The 22,475-nt window shown below is 35.2% G+C and overlaps 2 protein-coding genes across 2 annotated transcripts; one reads left to right on the forward strand and one right to left on the reverse strand.

Annotated features, from left to right (window-relative positions):
- Positions 1-1,716: 1,716 nt before the first annotated feature.
- LOC133862505 (heat shock 70 kDa protein 4) lies at positions 1,717-4,694 on the reverse strand. The gene is made up of 2 exons (XM_062298340.1): positions 4,382-4,694; positions 1,717-3,676 (listed from the first exon to the last, which is right to left on the reverse strand). The coding sequence occupies exons 1-2, from the start codon at positions 4,593-4,595 to the stop codon at positions 1,941-1,943; spliced, it is 1,950 nt and encodes a 649-aa protein (XP_062154324.1). The 5' UTR covers positions 4,596-4,694; the 3' UTR covers positions 1,717-1,940.
- A 12,446-nt stretch (positions 4,695-17,140) lies between these two features.
- On the forward strand, positions 17,141-18,724 carry LOC133864602 (uncharacterized). Its single transcript, XM_062300986.1, has 3 exons — positions 17,141-17,238; positions 17,372-17,518; positions 17,750-18,724. The coding sequence occupies exon 3, from the start codon at positions 17,829-17,831 to the stop codon at positions 18,564-18,566; it is 738 nt and encodes a 245-aa protein (XP_062156970.1). The 5' UTR covers positions 17,141-17,238; positions 17,372-17,518; positions 17,750-17,828; the 3' UTR covers positions 18,567-18,724.
- The last annotated feature ends 3,751 nt before the right edge of the window (positions 18,725-22,475 follow it).

A 22,475-nucleotide genomic window follows, 5' to 3' on the forward strand; every position in this document is an offset into this window, starting at 1 on the left:
CGGACAAAAAATGGAGAATCCGTCTGGGGCGAGGCGGGGCGGGTTTTTAACAAAAACCATATACGGATATACTAACAAAAACCAGATCTGAGATTTCCAACAAAAGCCATATACGGATATTTCAACAAAAACCAGATCTGAAATTTCCAACAAAAACCATATACCAAACAGTGAAGTGAAGCTTTGATTCTCTGAAAGTACCTACAAATTTGTTACGAGCTTCCTGCATTCCCATCTCTCTTGCACCTTCCCTGATAAGTTTAACCCCATTTCCGCTCTTGAACCCATCTTTTTCGGATCTTCGACCAATGCCCATAACAAAACCCTAACAGTGAAGTAAAGATTGAAGAAGGTGAAGAGTGGCGTAAGGGAAGGCTGAAGTCTGTGAAGAGAAGAGAAAGCCTCAAAGTGAAGTGAATTATGTGTGCGGCACTAGGGTTCAAAGTGAAGTGAAGCTCTGATGAAAGGAAGAGTCTAGAAACAATGATAAGATGAAGAGGCGCACCACTAAGTTAGGGGATTTTCTAATTTTTTTTTAACGCGGGGCGGGGACCTAGGGTTTTTTAAAACCTCAATCCGCCCCTCCTCGCACGGTTGGATTTTGTCCGACTCCTACTCGCATAAATAATCTTAAAAACTGCTAAAATCGGGTCGGGTCGGGAACACAAGTGTGGGCGGGTTTTTGCCCACCCCCTACTTGTCCCTTCAAAGATATTGCTTTTAAGATTCCTATTAAATTTAGGGTTAAAGACTTTTTTAGTACATGTGATTTGAAAACTTTATTTTTTTGTATTTCAGTTTTAATTCGTATTGCAGATGGTATCTGGGTTTTAGAAAAAGATAGATATGATACTTTCGTCTATTTTTCTGTCCAAAATTCAACAGATTGCCACATGTCTACTCTCAAGTGTTGACACGTGGCCGGTCTATGGTGGCCCAGCCACCCCGTGGCCTTTTGGAGTGATTTGGCAACCAGCAAAGGCCAAATCCTTCTAATTTTATTTTATTTTTTTTTTTTTTGAAGGTTTGGTCATAGGGGTGGTCTGGCCACCCTCAAGGCCAAAGGCCCAAAACCCTCACAATAATTTTTTTTAAGTTCTATTTTTTTTAATTTTTAAAAAATTTTATTTTAATTTTTTTTTACATTGTGCCACATATCAACACCGGAGTAAACACGTAGCAATCTGTTAAATTTTAAATAAAAGTACCATATCCATATTTTCTCAAAATTCAAATATCATATGCGATGCGAAAATAAAATTTTCAAATCACATGTATTAAAAAAGTTTTTAACCCTTAAATTTCGAATGAAACACTATTTAACTTTTTAATTTTCATATAATATTAATTTTAAAAGGCATGGCAAGAAATGTATAAATTAAATTCTTCCTAGCATTTATATCCATGTTTGCCTACGCTCGACTGGATCAGGATTCTGTAACTTTAAAGATTACAATTTAAGTTGTAATATATCACTATTAAGTCTTTGATTAAATAATAATTTTAAAAAGACATTTTTTTAAAGAGGCAAAAGAACACTTAAAAGACTTCTAGAATTTCCCCGAAGGTTCTCCCCAATTCTAAGCCACAATTTGCAGGAAACGTACAAGTCACGTTGATAAGCACTTCCGGGTGATGATTTAACTCTTTTAAGCAAATCTGAAAGCATATATAGCGACCGGAAAAGATATTATCGCAGTCTATTATCTCAGGATGTACCGGATAAATAATAATATATCGATGCGAAAAAAATAAAACATACGAATTCCCAATTCCGAAACAAAAATCCTTGGGCTCCTGGTATATACCAAGAAGCCCATACCAAAATATAAAATCCACTGGGAAAAAAATATTCAGAAATTAAATACTATACTAATAAGATACCAAATCTAAATAGGAACCAAATATCACCATCATCAAACCAATGAGCGGATCAACGCTTAGTCAACCTCCTCAATCTTAGGACCAGCACCACTGCTACCAGAAGGAGGGGCATCCTCATCCATGGCACCACCCATGTCAGGCCCACCAGCACCCTGATACATCTTGGCTATGATGGGGTTGCAGACACTTTCGAGCTCCTTCATCTTGTCCTCAAACTCATCGGCCTCGGCAAGCTGGTTGCCATCGAGCCATTGGATGGCTTGTTCAATTGCATCCTCAATCTTCTTCTTGTCTGCTGGGTCTAGCTTGGAGCTGATCTTCTCGTCCTTAATAGTGTTCTTCATGTTGTATGCATAGTTCTCCAAAGCATTCTTGGCCTCGATCTTCTTCTTGAGCTCCTCATCCTCGGCCTTGTACTTCTCAGCCTCCTGCACCATCTTCTCAATTTCGTCCTTGGACAGTCTTCCCTTGTCATTGGTGATGGTGATCTTGTTCTTCTGGCCAGTGGTCTTGTCCTCAGCAGAAACGTTCAAGATACCATTGGCATCAATATCGAAGCAAACATTAATCTGAGGAACACCCCTGGGAGCTGGAGGGATGCCGGAAAGCTCAAACTTCCCAAGCAAATTGTTGTCCCTGGTTCTCGTCCTCTCACCCTCATAAACCTGGATCAAAACACCAGGCTGATTGTCAGAGTAGGTGGAGAACACCTGTTCCTTCTTGGTGGGGATGGTGGTATTCCTTGGAATCAATACGGTCATGACACCTCCAGCAGTCTCCAACCCAAGGGACAGAGGGGTGACATCCAATAGCAACAGATCCTGAACCTTCTCGTTACCCTCGCCGGTCAAGATAGCAGCCTGAACAGCAGCACCATAGGCAACAGCTTCATCTGGGTTAATGCTCTTGCAAAGCTCCTTCCCGTTGAAGAAGTCCTGCAACAGCTGCTGCACTTTGGGAATCCTAGTAGAACCCCCAACAAGGACAATATCATGGATAGTGCTCTTGTCCATCTTTGCATCTCTTAAACACTTCTCCACAGGCTCCATACACTTCCTAAAGAGATCCATATTGAGCTCCTCAAACCTCGCACGAGTAATGGTTGAATAGAAGTCAATACCCTCATACAATGAGTCAATCTCAATGGTGGTCTGAGCAGTGGATGACAGTGTCCTCTTCGCCCTCTCACAGGAAGTCCTCAACCTTCTAAGTGCTCTGGGGTTACCACTAATATCCTTCTTGTTCTTCCTCTTGAACTCCTGAACAAAATGGTTCACCATTCTGTTATCAAAGTCCTCCCCACCAAGGTGAGTGTCACCAGCTGTGGCCTTCACTTCAAAGATACCCTCTTCAATGGTGAGCAGTGAGACATCAAAAGTACCACCACCAAGATCAAAAATCAACACATTTTTCTCACCGACGCTAGTCGCCTTCTTGTCAAGACCATATGCAATGGCTGCAGCAGTTGGCTCGTTAATAATACGCATCACATTGAGACCAGCAATGACCCCAGCATCCTTTGTAGCCTGGCGCTGAGAGTCATTGAAGTAAGCCGGGACAGTCACAACTGCATTCTTCACAGTCGAACCGAGATAGGCCTCGGCAATCTCACGCATCTTTATGAGGACCATAGATGAGATTTCCTCGGCAGAAAACTGCTTCTCCTCAGCCTTGTAGTTGACCACAATCATGGGCTTGTCACCAGGACCAGAGACGAGCTTAAATGGCCAAAGCTTGATGTCACTCTGAACAGAGGCATCACTGAATCTCCTACCAATCAGACGCTTAGCATCTGTGGACGCCAAACAAAAACAACATAAGCATCCAACAACAAACATATACACGACACAATCAATCATACGAAATATAAAAATATAATAAACCCACTAAACCATCCACCGCACACGACAAAAAAAAAAAAAAAAGCACCCAAAGGAACTCCGATTAAAACTAACACACTATATTGCTCATTGACCAACAAAAAATATAGCTTTGATTATGTTTAACTTGTTATCCAGTAAAACATTCAACGTCATAAATAATATAAGAATTTGCAACATGAAATTGCATCATGCATAACCATAAGTACTAAAAAACAAAACTTTATTCTTAAAAAGAACCAGAACAATTATTCTTAAAAAGAAACCAAATCTAACAGCTTCAAGCCAAACTTTAATCTTAAAATGAATCAGAAAATTTGTCATTAACTTCTATTTAAGTATCGCAATATTATAACTTCATCAAATATGGCAAAACTTAGAGCATATAACCCCCATAGGCGCAAATTTATAGACGACAATCCCATTACTACACATGGATCCAAAAGTACTTCCCCGTGAAAAAATATTAACTAACGTCGTTAATAATACCTCTAACGAAGGCACGTTTAAGACTATCAACAAAGAACACAATTGTAGAATAATCCGCATGCCCAGATCTAAAAGAAAACCCTATGCAAGAGCAATTCAAACAAATACAAAAACCGTAAAAGACTCACCGAAGACGGTGTTGGTGGGGTTCATGGCGACCTGGTTCTTGGCCGCGTCGCCGATCAGCCGCTCGGTGTCCGTGAACGCGACGTAAGATGGCGTCGTCCTGTTCCCCTGGTCGTTCGCGATTATCTCCACGCGGTCGTGCTGCCACACGCCCACGCATGAGTACGTCGTGCCGAGATCGATCCCGATAGCGGGGCCATCTCCTTTTGCGGCCATTCCTCCGGCTAAGATCGGACGCTGAAGGAGCTACGAGAAAAGAAAATTTGGGCGTGAAAAGAGAAGAGATATCTAGCTTTTGATTTGTGTGGGAGGGAGAGGGGCTAGGGTTGGTGTATATATAGGTTCTTTTACTGTGAGAGGGTCTAGAATGTTCGATTTGAGCTAAACGTTATCTGGCCGTTGATGAGTGTTTATACGAACGGTTGAGATTGATTTTCGTGGTGCTTAGTATCTCGAGGATCCGATTCCTTAGTGGTGGTAGTTTTTTACACGACTTCTGCGAGGTTTTTTTAAAACAAAATTAAGATTATTTGTCATTATTATTGTTATTAGGGATTTTTTTTTTTTTTTTTTAAAAAAAAAAATTTTTTCCCGGCTTGGCCGTAAGAGTTACATTTTGGCTGTATACCAAAAAAAGAAATAAACAGAGCCTGTGCCCTGAGGTACCTTTATTATTATTATTATTATTATTATTAGTTTTTTTTTCCTTACCAAAAATAGAAATAAACATGGCCTCAGGACGAGTGTGTATATATATACACACATACACGTATGTTTATTTGTGCACATTTTATACACAAAATATACAAACAATATCTTTTGGTATTTTTTTTAAAATAATAATAATAATAATAAAATAAAGCACACAACTAAAAGGCATTGTGTGTACAATTTGTATATAAAATATGCTCAAACAACATATCTAGTATATATGCACGAACGAATTAACGAGACGAGTTAAGCTTTGTACAAGCTTGTTTATGAACAATAACCGAGTCTAGCTAAATTTTATACGAATTTGTATAATTTAATAAAAAAAAAAACTCCACTTATAACTCTTTATATTTTATTATTTTTGCAATCATAAACTCAAACTTAAAAAAGTGTCAATTTAGAGTATCTATCTTTTAATTTTTTTCAATTTCAACCATCTATTAGAATTTTCCTTTAAATTATGCCAACATTTCCAAAATACCCCTAATTTTTTAAGGAAAAAAATAGAAAATAAATTGCAAAGGATTTAGGTGTTGGTCAAGATTTAATGAAATTTACAAAAATGCCCATACTTGAATCTTTGAACATTTTTATAATTTTTTTTTTTTAAAAAAATGAGAGTATTTTTAGAATTTTGATAAGATTTAACGAAAAATTCTAATGGATAGTTGAAATTGAGAAAAATTAATAGATGGATACTCTAAATTGACTTTTTTTTTTTTTTTTTTTCAAGTTTGAAGTTAAAATTACAAAAGTAATAAAATATAAGGAATTATAAATAAAATTTTTCCTTTAATAACCGATCATAATTTTGTATTTACGAATAACTCATTTAATAAATTAGGGTTAAATACTCTATTGGTACATGAGTTTTAAGTGTTTTTAAATTTAGTACCTCAATTTTGTTTTATATCATATGTGGTACCTGAATTAGGGGTAAAAACTCATTTGGTACCTTTGTTAGATTTTCCGTCCAAATTTTAACGACTCACCACATGTCAAGTGTTTTTAAATTTAGTACCTCAGTTTTGTTTTGTATCATAGGTGGTACCTGAATTAGAGGTAAAAACTCATTTGGTACTTTTGTTAGATTTTCCGTCCAAATTTTAACGACTCACCACATGTCAACCATTGAGGTTAACATGTGACACTATATAAATATATATATATATATATAATCTTTAAAAAAATAATTAAAAAAAATGAAAAAAAAAAAAAGAGAGAGAAAGAAGAAAGGGCCACCATGGGAGTGGTCGGCCACCCCCATTTTGGCCAAGGTGGCACCCCCTTGGCCGGTCTGGGGTGGCCAAACCCCATTCAAAAAAAAAAAAAATTGGCCACCCCCAAGGGCCAAAACCCTTTTTTTTTTTTTTTTTTGCCATGGGGTGGTCGAACCACTACTTATCGGGTGGTTAGGCCACCCCAAATTGGCCAAGGGAGTGATTTAACCACCCCTCTTCTTTCTCTCTTTTTTTTTTTAATTATTTTTTTAATATTTTTATTTTTATTTTTTATATAGTGCCACATGTGAGATTGACACGTGGGGAACCGTTAAAATTTAGACGGAAAATCTAACAGAGGTACTAAATGAGTTTTACCCCTAATTCAAGTCCCACCAATGATACAAAACAAAACTGAGGTACTAAATTTAAAAACACTTAAAATTTAAGTACCGATAAAGTATTTAACCCAATAAATTAATTGAGCTCTACTCGGCCTTAATCAAGCCGAACCCAAATCTGTTTGGGAGTAACCTTGTTGGTTTCCAACCCAATGCCTGGATGAGGATAGCTGTACATTGGCCATATAATAAGGGGAGTAATTCTTGAAGGGTGGGGACAATTCCCCCGCCTTGACTCCTAAAAAAGTATTTTATTTTATATAAATAAAATGGTCTTGCCCTCTAATTTAAAATAATGTCTAGATTAATATTTTTATTTTCTTTATTAAGTTGCCTCATTCCCAAAACACACATAAAAATTAGGGTTAAATACCTTTTTAGTCTCTGAGTTTTGACAACTTTATTTTTTAGTCTCTGAGTTTCAATTCGCATCACAGATGATACATCAATTTTGAGAAATGACCAAATTAGTACCTCGGTTAACTTCTCCGTCCAAAAACTAACGGTCCGCCACGTGTCAACCTCAGAAGTTGACACGTGGCACTATATAAAAAAATTAAAAATTAAAAATTAAAAATTAAAAATCTTTAAAAATCAATTAAAAATTTGAAAAAACTAAGAAAAAAATAAGGGGGTGGCTGAGCTCTCAGCCACCCCCTTGGCCACCAGCCACCCCCATTTTGGCCAGGGAGGTGGCCGACCTGTTTGGGGTGGCCGAACCACCCCCATGCGGTGGTTCGGCCACCCCCTGGACAGAAAGAAAAAAAAAATCGGGTTTTCCGTTTTGCCCTTGGGGGTGGCCGAACCACCCCCGTGCCCCTTGGGGGTGGTTCAGCCACCCCTAAGGGCAAAAAAAAAAAAAAACCCTAAAAAGAATTTTTCCTTGGGGGTGGCCGAACCACCCCCGTGGCCCTTGGGGGTGGTTCGGCCACTCCAAGGGCAAAACGGAAAAATTCTTTTTAGGGTTTATTTTTCCCATTTTGCCCTTGGGGGTGGTTCGGCCACCCCAAGGGCAAAACGGAAAAATTCTTTTTAGGGTTTATTTTTTTTTTTTTTGCCCTTGGGGGTGGCTGAACCACCCCCAAGGGGCACAGGGGTGGTTGGGCCACCCCCAAGGGCAAAACGAAAACCCGATTTTTTTTTCTTTCTGTCCAGGGGGTGGCCGAACCACCGCATGGGGGTGGTTCGGCCACCCTAGACCGGCCGGCCACCTCCCTAGCCAAAATGGGGGTGGCCAGCTACCCCCTTTTTTTTTTTTAGTTTTTTCATTTTTTTTTTAAATTTTTTAATTGACTTTTAAAGATTTTTAATTTTTAATTTTTAATTTTTTTTATATAGTGTCATGTGTCAATTTCTGAGGTTGACACGTGGCAGACCGTTAGTTTTTGGACAGAGAAGTTAACCAAGGTACTAATTTGGTTATTTCCCAAAATTGATGTATCATCTGTGATGCAAATTGAAACTCAGGGACTAAAAAATAAAGTTGTCAAAACTCAGGAACTAAAAATGTGTTTAACCCTAAAAATTATTACTTTCATGTAAATCAAAATGGTCCCCCTTCTAATTCATAACAATACTCATCCCACTTGGACTAACTACTCTTTCTTTTCTCATTTAGTTTCCCTATTTCCATAAAATTATACTTTTAAATTTTGCATGTAGCGTCCCCTCCCAAAACACACTAATAAAATATTTAATAAACACTAATAAAATATTTAATCTTATTATATATATATATATATATATATATATATATATATATATATCAAAGTGGTTTAGCCGTTTGGAGTATGCCCTAAAAAAGTATCTAACCTTTTTCTTTTTTCTCTTTTTGTTCCTTTTTTCTTTTTTTTTTACAATTTTCTCAATACGTGAATTTTAATAACTGGGAATGAAACCAGGATAAAAATTAGAAAACTAAATATTACAATGATTTTTTAAATAAATCAAAGCACATATAAAACTTCTTAGAAGTTTAAAATATGTAGTCAAACTTTCACATAGATTTAAAATTGTTATTAGATCAAAATTCAAAAGTGATTTATCACATATTTTGTATTGATTTAAAAAGCTATAAATGACTCAAGGAAAACATGAGTCGTCCTTATAGCATTACTCCTTTATGTATAATATTTTACAAGTGGATTGAATAATTTCAAATTTTAACAAATCCCTTGAATTAAGGTAACTAAATTCCTATATTTAGGGAATCAAGTCATAATTTATCATAAAGGATTTCTATTCTCGTCATGTTCGTGAACAGTTCCTTAGCGATCGTTGATCTTGAACAACGAATGACTGAATAATAGTTATTATAGCTTAAATTGGAACATCGACTACTATGACCAGCACTTAGACATCAACGACATTAGTCTATATTGACTATTATGGCTAAAACTTGAACCAACTACTCTGACTGAAACTTGGATATCGACAATATTGACCGGCATAAGTGATGTGAACCAACTGACACAAAACACAGGAAAAGATAGATGGACTCGTTCAAGGAAGCTATGACCTCCAATGACTACTTCGAGAGAGCCTAATCTCCTGAATACAGTAAATTGTATTATATCAAACAATATTGAACTCCTTGTTGAAATCTAACACGACACAAGACCAAATAATGATGATCATATATTCATATCATTCCCTTCCCCTAACAATTCCTTGTTCGCAAGGAAAAATTCTACAGCTAAACTACTAGACAATGAAAATTAAATAACAAAAATAAAAACTAAAAAAGAAATATCACATCATTCAAAGTCCTAACTTTATCTTGGTGCATGTCAAAGATATTTCTTGTAGTTATTGGGATCACTTGATATTTTTTCCCCATAAATATATATATATATATATATATATATATATATATATATATATATATATATATTTCCTTAACTAAAGCCAAACAAAAACTCTATTCTTTATCTCTCTCGCACCACATGCAATGAACACAAGTGACTCCCAGAGGCGTGGAGGCGCGGCGTTAGTTGATGACGGAGCGTTTGGAAGGTTGAGTGTTGCTTTTTAAATTTGTAGTTGAAGTGGGTTGATCTGCGGCCGATCGACGGTGGTTTGGTGGGACTCCAGTGTGGATGGATTTTTGTTGCTTTAACGGCTCTTTTCTTTCTCTTTTTTGTGATGGTAGCAACCGGTAGGTAGGTGTTATGGGGAATGATTGGCTTGCTGGAGAGGGGCATGGTGGTGGGACAATGGGTTGGGTTTTTAGGGCAACTTGATCGCACATGTTGCTGAAATGCTCCATGAGAGAGCGTAACTCGTGCAGAAACTCAAGGAGCCTATCATCATCACGTTGTTGTTGTATAGTCATGGATCGGTGATTGTTATAGAAAACAATTAACTTGGCTCTTATACATATGTAATTGAGCAAGCAAAATGAATTTAGGAGTATTTCTTAATTTCTTTGTTTTATTCCTCAATTGTCCCCAACATGAATTTTGTCATTGCTGAGCATCCTAAGATTTTCTCTGCGTCTTCTACAAACAAAGAGGTCACCAATGAGCCACTTGTATCGTGTATCTCAACCTCCACCCGACACCTAATGAAATGATGAAATAAATGAACAATTAACGGAGATTGAAAAAACTATTCAATCTCTGTGTGTGTGTGGGGGGGGGGGGGGGGATTTGATTCTTGTACAATACCAATACAATAACTGTACAACAACCCCTCACATGAGAGTGGGCCGGGATTTGATTCTTGTACAACAACTGCACAACAACCCCTCACATGAGGATGGGCCCCAGTATGTGGGACCCACCCTCATGTGAGGGATTGTTGTACAGTTATTGTATTGGTGTTGTAAATCTAACATTTTTCGGGTGGGCCCCAGTATGTGGAACCCACCCTCATGTGAGGGATTGTTGTATAGTTGTTGTATTGGTGTTGTAAATCTAACGTGTGTGTGTGTGTGAATTTAAATGAGTAATGCTATTTAGTTATACTGTATATCATTTTCATACAATTTGATGGTGTGACAATAAGGGGTGGAGACATAAAATTTTTGGTGGGGTCCGAACCTAAATAAATAGAGTAATGTTCCTTTCACATCATTCGTACAACAACTTTTTTAAGATCAACAATGAGATATTTATGGCCCACATGTAAGAAACAGATCAAATGGTTGATCATAAAAAAAGTTGTTAGATTTGTACAAAATGGTATGCAAAAGGGTCTCATAAGTACTTTATACAAAAATTATATGTTTATAAAATCATTTTTAAAAATATTTTTTCTTACGAATACAAAACTGTTATAGTTTGCTATAGACATATACAAAAAAAAAAAAATTTAAAAAAATCCAAAAAAGAACTTTGTATCTCATTCGAATTGTGCTCAACGACAGTTTTTCATAGAATAAAATTAATCCATTTTATCATTTATGTAGTGAAATTCTTAGATATTTCTTTCTCAATATAAACTAGCAAATGATTTGCTAGAAAGTCATTTTCCATTTACTACGTAATCTAGTTTTTACTAGTAGAGTAAATTTTTTGGGGGTTAAATTTCATTTTTGCTTGGGCCATCAAATGATTAACCCTTAAAAAATATATTTTTTTTCAAGGGTTTCAAATTTTTTTGGTGGGGCCATGGACCCCCACACCCTCTAAGTGCTTTCGCCCCTGGTGGCAATGAAAAACGGCCCTTGAATCAAGGCTTGTAAAAAAAAAAAAGGGTTAATTTTTATTATCACATCATCTCAGTTATATGACAGTCATATATATAGTAGTTTACTAATACCGGTACATATCGAGGGAAGTAATCTAATTAGTGATACAAAAATTAGTGTTTAAAAGTTTATGCTAATGTCATCCAAAAATTTGTGGTGTTAGTAAATACTCTAGTTGTTATGATCGATCATAGTCGTATCTGCATGGTTTCATCCACTCTTGAATAGAGAAGGAAATTTTTAGACTCATGCATCTTTCGACATTACTCGATCATGCATGTACTCAAATCTAAAATCAATGCAAATTTGTATAACCCAAAGAAAAAGCTCAGCACAATTAAGCACATACCTTATAATGCTAGCTTTGAACAGCATGGATTATGAGGTCAGAATGGGGTAGGAAAGCATTAGAATTCACATCAAGAAACTTATGTTTGTTTAAACTGGTGCACTAACACATAACTTACCTTTATGAATAATCTTTAGTAACTAGATTTTTTTTTTAGATTAAACGTTTCCGCATTTACTAAAGTTTTAATTTGACAATATTTTCTTAACATGAATTTAATTCAGTATTTAATTAATTGCTCTGGTCAACCTTATATATAATACTTTGCGCCTTTGTGATCGGAACAAGTTGACAAATCTAGCCATAAGAGGCTATGCGCGTTACAAAATGATATCAGAACCACATGGTATTGGACCACTGAATAACGTGGCACTGACGAGGACGTCAGAGATCTAAAAGGGAGGGGGAAGAGTGTCACGCCCCCATTTTGGGATATAAGAGGAATGCAAACTTGAGCTATAAAACTTCCCTACAATTTAAAACATGCACATATTTCTCCATCAATAGCACATGGCTATATTTCATTATATGAATACATATATATATATATATATATATATATATATATATAGTAGTTCTTTAGCTATTACATCATATTTTCAGGAATTTCAAAAAAAATATGCACAATACAAAAGTTAGGCTGGTCTTTATCGATCGAAAAATGATACTTACACATCATCCTCACAACAACTACACTCACACAAGATACATTGGGGTGGGTCCCACCCCAATGTGTCTTGTGTGAGTGTAGTTGTTGTGCACAAGAAGTGTAAGTATCATTTTCCTTATCGATCTATTGCTTTTAGGGGTGGGGTCTATGCCATCCATAAAAAAATACTCCAGTCTACAGTGTCATCTGAAAAGATTGGGGGGAAAAAAAATAGATGAGTTTGACAACTCAATAAGGAAAACACAACAATAAAAGTGTAATTATCTTTTCAAGAATTCTAAATAGAGTTCAAATACTTCTACAAATAAATAAACAGTTAAATAAAATATAATTAAATCAAATGCATGTATCGTTTATATAGCGTGTAAGTTTTAAGCTCCCTTGGCCCAATTCCGCTTTTAATCATGAGCGGCGCACGTTTGACTCGTCCCAAAGGACAACTATGGGCTCATCCTGTCGTCACAGGAGAGAGCTGCACCGGGTTGGGAACTTCTCTAGGTAAAGGTCACCTGGCCGGTAGCCCACACTTTCGTCCTTCCATGTGGTTGCCATGCTACCCACATAACACATAACACATATATGATCCGGATCGTCTATGACATGGTACCGCGGGGATAAAACTGTGAGCACATGTAACACATATACTATGATATCATCAACTTTATTCATATGGTGCACATACTTTGAGAACTATGATTTCACCAACTTTATTCATATGATAATATAAACTAAGTATGATCACATGAGATTTCAATCACAACATATGACAAAATCATTATTATATTGACAATATAAAAAGACAAGTAATATTAAAACTTGTCTTTTGAAGGGGTTTAGAAAATTCCCGATTTTTTCTTTTGAAAAAGTTCTATTAAAACTTCGTCAGGGTTTTGGGAGAGTCTTCCCTTACCTTGTATTTTCTGAGCAGTATTTTAGCTACCTTCTACCTAAATAAATTGCAATAAGAAGTTTAGAGAAATATTATGAGATTTGAAACCTAAAACTTAAACTAAGGTATCCTATAACATGTAACCATAGATCTTCAAATTATATTACCTATCAACACTACTACTTAGTAGACTAACTCATTCGGCCCAAACCACATAAAATTCTCCCCGAAAAACAGTAACTCCCTTGAATCACCTAATCATTAGTCCAATACTCTATACCCCAAACAAACCAATTTTAGGATGCGTTTGGGATTGCGATTTCGTAGAGAAAAAGTGCGATTTTAAACCAAATCGCAGAAAATGAACCGTTTGGAAACTGCGTTTTTAAAAAATTGCGATTTGAAAACGCAGAAAAGTGCTTATTCAAATCCAAGGCAATTGGGTACTTTTTTGAAAATGCAGTGTTTTAAAAGGCTAACCTGCTATTTTAAAGGCCAAACTGCGATTTTGTCAAACGCTTAACTGCGTTTTTAAAAATCATTTTTTTTAAATCGCACATTTTAAAATCGCACATTTTGAAATCGCAAACCAAAAAACGGACCCTTAGTTAAAATATCATTATAAAAGCTTTAACATTAAAAAGCATAGGGAAATGATACTTACACATCACCCTCATAACAACTACACTCACACAAGACACATTGGGATGTGGCCCACACACTAGATCATTTCCCAAAATGTGTCTTGTGTGAGTGTAATTGTTGTGAGGGTGATGTGTAAGTATCATTTCCCAAAAGCATATATATATATGAGAAATGATCCCTACACTCATTTCTCACAACAATCCCACAACAAGCTGATGTGGCTGGTAATATTTTATTATTTTTTTACAAAAAGAAAAGAAAAGAAAAGAAAAAAAATAATAAAATATTACCAGCCACGTCAGCTTGTTGTGGGGCTGTTGTGAGAAATGAGTGTAGGGTTCATTTCTCTATATATATATATATATCAGATAAACATAATAGCTTACCAAATATAAATAATGAGTTTTATGTTTCAAAACAAATTAATAGAATAATAACCTTATTTTATTCTTATAAATCCGGACAGAATAACAACATTAGTATCAATAACACCTAAAATACTTCAAAATATTAAGGCGACGTAATAACGCTTTTGTAAATTAGTAGCTTTTTACTTAGGCATTATAATAACGCTTTTATAAAAATAATTATTTTTACTCGGACACCACAACGGCGTGATTTATTGTTTAAATATGTCATTTGAAATACTCTGTTAAAACACAACTTAAAACATTAAAAACTATAAAATCACAAAATATTAAAACAAAATTAATAATTATATAAAAAAAATACTTACCAAATATCTCAAAATGATATTTTAAAATATTTAAGAGTCCCTATATTCCATTCCTCTTTACATTTCTTTTTATTTCCCTTTATACTTTTTTTTTTTTTTTTTTTTGGTCTTTTCTTCTTCACTTTCTCTATACCCACCGAGAGGCCCACTTCCAAAAAAAAAACAAAACTTCTAGAAAACTCTTGTTTCTCCTACTAGTTTCCTTTCCTTTTTATCTCTTCTTTATCTTTTTGTCTTTTCCTTTGGCCTTCCCTTCTCTTCTTTCTTTCTTTCTTTTTTATTTTTTATTTTTATTTATTTTATTTTATTTTTATGTGTTGACCGAGAGAGATGGGAGACTTTCTGGAAGTCCTTCCCTCTCCTCGTGCCCTTTTTCTTTTGTTTCATCCTTATCTTTTCTTTCTATCTTCTCTTCTAATAGATTTACCTTCTTTTCGTTTCTTTTCTTCTTCTTCTCTTTTTTAGACCTTACCGAACACACACACACAAGAAGAGAGAGTCAGAGAAAGAGAGAGACAAAAGAGAGTGACTTGCGGTGAGGGAGTTGCTGTTCTTTACTCTTTTCTTTTCTTTTCTGCAACTAGAGAGAATTTGAGAGAAGAGAGGGACAGCACGAAGAGGAAGAGAAGAAAGCTAGAGAGGTGGGTTGCTATAATGGCCGACACATGCACTGGGGAGATTATTCTGTGAAGAACTGTGAGAGAGGAGAGGAATGAAGAAGAAGAATCTGTGTATGAGAATGAAGGAGATGGGTTCCATTTATACTGAATTGGACGGCCAAGGTCAACTCCTTTTGATCTCATCTAATGGCTGGAATTCAGCTGGGGGAGCAAGAATGATCAAAGGTTGAAATTTATTCTTGGGCATGCAGCAGCACGTCTTGGGCGTCAAGAAGGGAAGATATTAGTACAAAAAAAAATCAATTAAGGGGGAACACCTGTTGGAACTTGAGAGGTGCAGAGGCAGAGAGTGAGAGAGGGCTGAATAAACATGGGCTAGCTGAGCTTCACGTGTGGAGTGGGCTGCTCTTAAGGAATAGAAATGGACCTATTAATAATTAATGATAAATTTTCGTCTAATTTAAGAGTAATATTTTTCATGAGTGTTTTCAGGCAGTAAATGAAATCCAAAAATTACGAAATTTGAAGGGTAGCTAGAGGACTTCGAGATGGACGTTCTGATTTTTGAATCGACCAAAACGGAGTTCGTTTGACTTTATTTTCATTATTCTAAAGTTTAAAATCCATTTAAATTTTTTATTAAACTAAAACTATAAACACTTAATAAATGATTATTTATATTCATATTTTATTCTTTTGTCTTATTATTAAATTTTAAAATATTAAAATCAATATCTTAAAATATGAGGTGTTACAAAGAGAATATTATAACAACTCGGTCATATATATATATATATATATATATATATATATATATATATATATATATATATAAAGAGTATTTGTCGCAGGTAGAAGAGCTGAGACAAAAACGTGCTTAATTAATTGGGGAATGTAGGGTCTGTTTGGGTTCCAAGTTTCAAAAAGTACGATTTTAAAATGTTCGACTTAAAAACGCAATTAAGTGATTGGTAAAATCACAATTTATTATTTAAAATCGTAGTTTTGCTTTTTAAAATGTTTTTATTTTTTAAATAATGCACCCCTTTATTTACAATTTGAAAACACAATTTTTAATACGTTTTCAAATCGCATTTTTTTTTTTTGAAAAAAAAAATGTACTTTCAAATGATGTATTTTTTACAATTTGGTTCATAATAACACACTTTTTTTTGCCTGGAAAATATACATTTTGCGATATATAAAATTTATAATCACACTTTTTTTGCCAGAAAAATCGCACTCCCAAACAAGTAATGTAATATACTGATATGAATCGAGAAATGTTAGGCATCCAAATACTTGTTTCAAGAATTTAGTTCCAAACTGATGTGTCACAATCCCATGAGATCTATCATTTTGGGAAGTATGTCACAATCTCATAGGATTGTGACACATCAGTTTATAACCAAATTCTGAAAAAAAGTGTTGGAATATCTAGCATTTCTCATATGAATCAGCGATTGAGAGAGCTTATTTGGTAGTGGCCACACTATTTCCTTGCCTGCATATTAAATCTTCAGGATATATTAAATAATAGGCGGTACTTACCTGGTAGTGGCTAATTACTTGTTCCAACTTCCGACCGCAAAACCTTCCCGAGGGTTACGGGGGCCGACATTTTGATAATCTGAGTGTCAACATTAATGAGGAAACAACTGGTGAATTTCCTTTTATTCATTTGTATATTCCAATTAATTCCCCACTTTCTTAGCAATGAAGCAGAAGAATATTGGTTCTTGGAAATAAAAAATAAAATAAAATAAAATAATTAAGTCGGTTACATACCTATAAATACAGGCTAGCTAGCCTTGAAAGTTGGAAGCCTATTCATATCCATATCATTGTTTCATTAATTCAAACATTTCCTACTCACATAATATTGTTACATCTCCCTTGCCGGCCTTGATCAAATCATCCTGGTATGTTAATCTTCTCGTGGATGTCAGATAATTAATTTTGGTTTATGTTGTCTTATATATAACTTAATTAATTAATTATGTCTTGTTTATGTTTTGCAATCACAATTAATTATTTTTAAAAATTGTTTTGCAGTAATTATGTAATAGTCAGCATCAAATCAGCTCGACCACCATGCTACAACGCTTTAGTTCAAACGCAGTTTCTTTCCCTTATAAGAACAAGTTGGGGATTGTCTCGCAGCTAGGTCGACTTTTGATTCTCTACCGTACGAGAAAAAAGGTTTTCTCTTGTTCTTTGGCTTATTTTTTATTTTATGGTTCCATTTCCATATATATATATATATATATATATATAATACATGCTTCTCTCCTTCCGTGTTGATCAAGTATGCTATAATTAATAAGCTTCTTATTATATACTTTAAGTCTTGCCTCTTTTACATGTTAATTCTTCGCCTTTGATCAGTTAAAACTCCAAAACTTTATTAATTACTCACCCTGTTATTTGCAGGATATTAATTAGAACGAAAAAAGAAAAGACAAGAAAAAGAATCTTTTTGACGCAGTCCTCTCAACAAGAACAGAGAATTATGAAGTATAAGGAGATTACGCATCTGAGCCACCCACACGTTTTGGTTCTTGAATCTGCCGAAGAACCCTACCAGTGCGACGGATGCAAAGAAGTGGGGTTTGGGCCATGTTTCAAGTGTGAAACTTGCAATTTCAATCTTCACGAGGAGTGTGCCATGCCTGAACCCTCCGCTTTCCATCACTTTTTCAGGAAGTGCGACTTCAGATTCTACGAAAACGCGCCAGGATATAGGGCTAGATATTGCGATGCTTGTGGGAAAGATGTGCGAGGGTTTGTGTACCAATGCTTGCACGAGAAGGCACATGACCTACACCCGTGTTGCATGAAGCTTCAACGTACCTTAATTGGTGACGGGGTGAAACTACACCTCAGCGACAAGGTCTCAACCAGGTGCCTAAAATGTGGAAGCAAGGAAATATCCAAGGGTTTCAGGGGATGGTCCTATGAATCGAGTTGTGGGCAATATTGCTACCATGTGGCGTGTGTGAAGAACTTGGTTCTTGAGAATTGGCGTAGGGGTTATTTTGATCATGGACATAACACGATGGCGCTGCAGATTATGGCTCCAAACGAGGATAATATTGTACAACAGACGGGAGGAAGCTCATCAGGCAGAAGGAAGGCTAGTAAGTATTGGAGGATGGCAAAAGTGGCTCTCACGCTCATTATTTCAGCCATCTTTGGGGATCCAACTACCGCGGTTGCTACTCTTATCGCGTCGTTGCTTTCAAGCTAGCTGATGTATTTTATTACAGCTTGTACAGGATGGGAAGTTTTTGTGTATATATATGTGTGCATACTTTTTTTTTTTTTTTCTTTAAATGGATGAAGAAGTACTGTTTGTGTGATAAATTATGTTCCTTGATCCAATAAAGATTGCATCACCTTGTATTTTGACCTGGTCGCAGTTGTTCTTAATTCATTATTGTAGCGCTTTGTCTAAAGAGGCATAACAATTGAAAAGTGAGAGTATTTAGAGGGACGAATGAATATATATATATATATATATATATATATATATATATATGTTTACGGCATATATATATCTAGCTAATATCAAAAGAAATTCATTAAAATGGGAATTTCTAACGAAATAGTCAATAAATATGCATCATAGACAAGGCAGAACAACTTCGTGGCAGATTCTTTTTGCTTTCTTCCACACAACGTCGTCGACTGCCTCTCCGCCTCCATGTCTCCAAATTAAAGCAATATTGGCAGTGTATTAATTACCATGGTTTGGTTAACTCTTACTTATTCAATACCGCGTATAAGCTCTTTGAATGGTATTTTGAAACATGCGTGTGATATATACAAGAACACAAATAAAGATTCCTCCCGCGGTCCCGGAAGTTTGGGGGGAAGGAACGTCTGTGGAAAATTAGTCTCATTCTAGATTTCTAGATCCCGCGTAGCGAGGACAAAGAAAGTGCATAGTAATCAGTTGTAAGAAAAACAAAAAAAAAGAAAGTGCATTGATTTCTTGAGACCCACGAAGTGGGTCTCCTGGAGACGTCTGGGAGAGAGAGAGAGGGGAAGGAAGGAAGGAAGAAGGAAGAAGAAGAACAAAAAAGAAGAAAGAAAGGGAGAAAGGAAAACATGGAGAGATGAGAGTGAACATATAAAAAGTATTTTTTTTTAAAATAAAAATAAAAAGTAAAAACAAATAAAAAACAAATTTTTGTTTAAAAATACTCAAAATTATAAAAATAAATAAATAAACAAATGAAAAAAAAAAATTAAAACCAGTTTTTATTTATTTTTTTCTAGAATTTTTTGTTATTTTATATATTTTTTTAATTTTAATAATTTTATGAATGGCATTTTTGTCATTAGGGGGAACATTTACATTTTTTAGTAGTTTAAGGGGGGACATTGATGTAATTGGTAATTTGGAGGGACATTAACAATTAAATGGTAGTTTGAGAGGATATATAGATTGTGCTACGATCGATCACATAGATCGTACCACGTTCCATTACATAGATCGTACCACAACTGATTACACATGATCGTACCATCTATGTGATTGATCGTGGTACGATCATGTGTGATCGATCGGGGTACGGCAATGTGATCGGTCGTGGTACGATTCATGTGATTGATCCTGGTACGATCAATGTGATGGTTCGAAGTACGATCTATATGATCGATCATGGTATAATTTACGTGATCGGACCTGGTACAATCAATGTGATGGTTCGTAGTATGATCTATGTGATCGGTCCTGATACGATAAATGTGATGGTTCGTGGTAGGATCTATGTGATCGATCGTGGTACGATCTATGTGAGATTTTTTTGTTTTTTTGTTTAAACGGCTGCAATTAGAGCCGTTTTGATCAAAACGGCTCTACTTCGAACCCTTTTTTGTTAAGACGACTCTAATTTGAGCCTTTTACGAAAAGCGGCTCTAATTTGAGCCCTTTTAAAAAAATGGCTATAATTTAAGCTACTTTTGTTAAAACAACTTAAATTAATTTGAGTCGTTTTAGTTAAAACAGCTCAAAAAAAGGGCTCGAAATTAATTAGAGCCATTTTAAAAAAGCGGCTCTAATTAGAGCCCTTTTTATTAAAACAGCTCTAATTAGAGCCGTTTTAATAAAAGCGGCTCGAAATTAATTAGAGCCGTTTTAGTAAAAGCGACTCGAAATTAATTAGAGCCGTTTTAAAAAAAACGGCTCTAATTTGAGCCATTTTTAACTAAAACGGCTCAATTGCTCAAATTAGAGCCATTTTGTTAAAACAACTATATCAGAAACGGCTCAAAAAAACCCTTTTTCTTTTTTTCTTCTTTTTTTTTTTTTTTTGGTTGTGAAATTATGTTTATATATAACATTAATTTCTTCATATGTTTTATAGGAAGACCTGCTTCCACCGGCTATGAAAATCATGGATGTTTACGGCATATCTAGCTATAATAATATCGAAAGAAATTCATTAAAATGGTAATTTCTAACGAAATGGTCAATAAATATGCATCATAGACAAGGCAGAACAACTTCGTGGCAGATTCTTTTTGCTTTCTTCCACACAACTTCTACCGTCTCTCCTCCATGTCTCCAAAGCTCTTTGAAACATGCGTGTGATGTGATATATACAAGATAGAACACAAATAAAGATTCCTCCCGCGGTCGGTCCCGGAAGTTTGGGGGGGAAGGAACGTCGTCTGTGGAAAATTAATCTCATTCTAGATTTCTAGATCCCGCGTGCATGGTGAGGACAAAGAAAGTGCCCACATAGTAATCAGTTGTAAGAAAAACATAAGGGAATTTGCTTATTTTGTTGTCAAACTTGAACGGAATATTAACCTAGTGAAGAGAGTATAGTAGGTCTAAATATCACTGCACTACAAGATATTTGCCTTTTAGCAATGGCCAAAATTCTCTCTAGGTTGCGTTTGTTTCCACGTAATTTTTTTTTTCTTTCTATTTTTTTTTTTTTGGTGTTTTGGTATATATAACCGTATTATATATATATATATATATATATATATATATATATTTTTGTTTTTTATTTTTTAAAAAAATCCGTAAACTATTTTTTGAGTTTGAGCTTTTCTATATCACACACACTCTTTTTCACAGTTCATTTTACGCCGCCACCGGAGGTTGCCGGAATTCGCCACCGAACATCACTAGAAGTCGATGGACGCCGTCATCAAAGGTTTTCGAAATCCACCACTGAATTTGTCAGAAGTCCGGCTCGTTTTTAGCTGCCGTCGAATATCATCGGCCATTGCCTGCCGTTTCTGTTAATAGCAATCCCATCGGTGCAAATTTGCAATTACATCTAGACAATAATAAGCAATTGAGCCTCAATGCCATGCATGCAATCTTCACGTGATCATTAAAATATAAGAGAGAGTTTATAGCGAATGTTCTAATTGAAGATAATAATGTAAGAATTAAGCCATATTTTCTTGTAATTTAATAATATTTTCCCCATTAATGATGGAGTTAGCTAATTGATTTATTATAAAGGTTGAATTTATAAGAATTATAGGTTCTTTGCAATAATTTGGGCCATTTAACTGTAGTTGAGCGGCTGAGCCTTTACTTTAAACTATCCAATTAATAGGCTCGAAACGCTTGGACCGGCAATTAATTGGTGACGGGATGATACTACATTACCACACCTCAGAGTATTCCTAGTGAACTCTCCAAATTTTTTCTAAATTTTACCTAAAAAATCTATTTTTTTTTTTAAAAAAATTTTAATTACTACTTTTAACAAACTTTTACATTAAACTCTCAAAATATTTATCTATTTCAACTAGATATTAATTTTTTATTGGTTTTAAGCAACCACTCCTAACAAATGAGGAAAGATGAAAAGTGAAAAGTGAAGTAAAAGGAAAGAGAAATGATTAAATATTCAATAGCTTATGAAATTTGTGAGCCAAATTAGGAGTGGAATTCTGATAAGAGCCAAAATAAAAAAATTATAGAGAGTTTATTAAAGTGGACTTTTTTGAAATTTTCACCAAATTTTGGTGAAAAATTTGAAATGGAGAGCTCACTAGAGATACTCTCAGGAACAAGGTCTCTAAAAAGTGCCTAACATGTGGAAGTAAGGAAATACCAAAGGGGTTTAGGGGCTGGTATAGGAATGGAAGTGTGGCCAATATTGTTATCATGTGGAAT

Source organism: Alnus glutinosa, chromosome 3 (assembly GCF_958979055.1).
Source record: "Alnus glutinosa chromosome 3, dhAlnGlut1.1, whole genome shotgun sequence".
In the NCBI taxonomy this organism is placed as follows: Eukaryota; Viridiplantae; Streptophyta; class Magnoliopsida; order Fagales; family Betulaceae; genus Alnus; species Alnus glutinosa.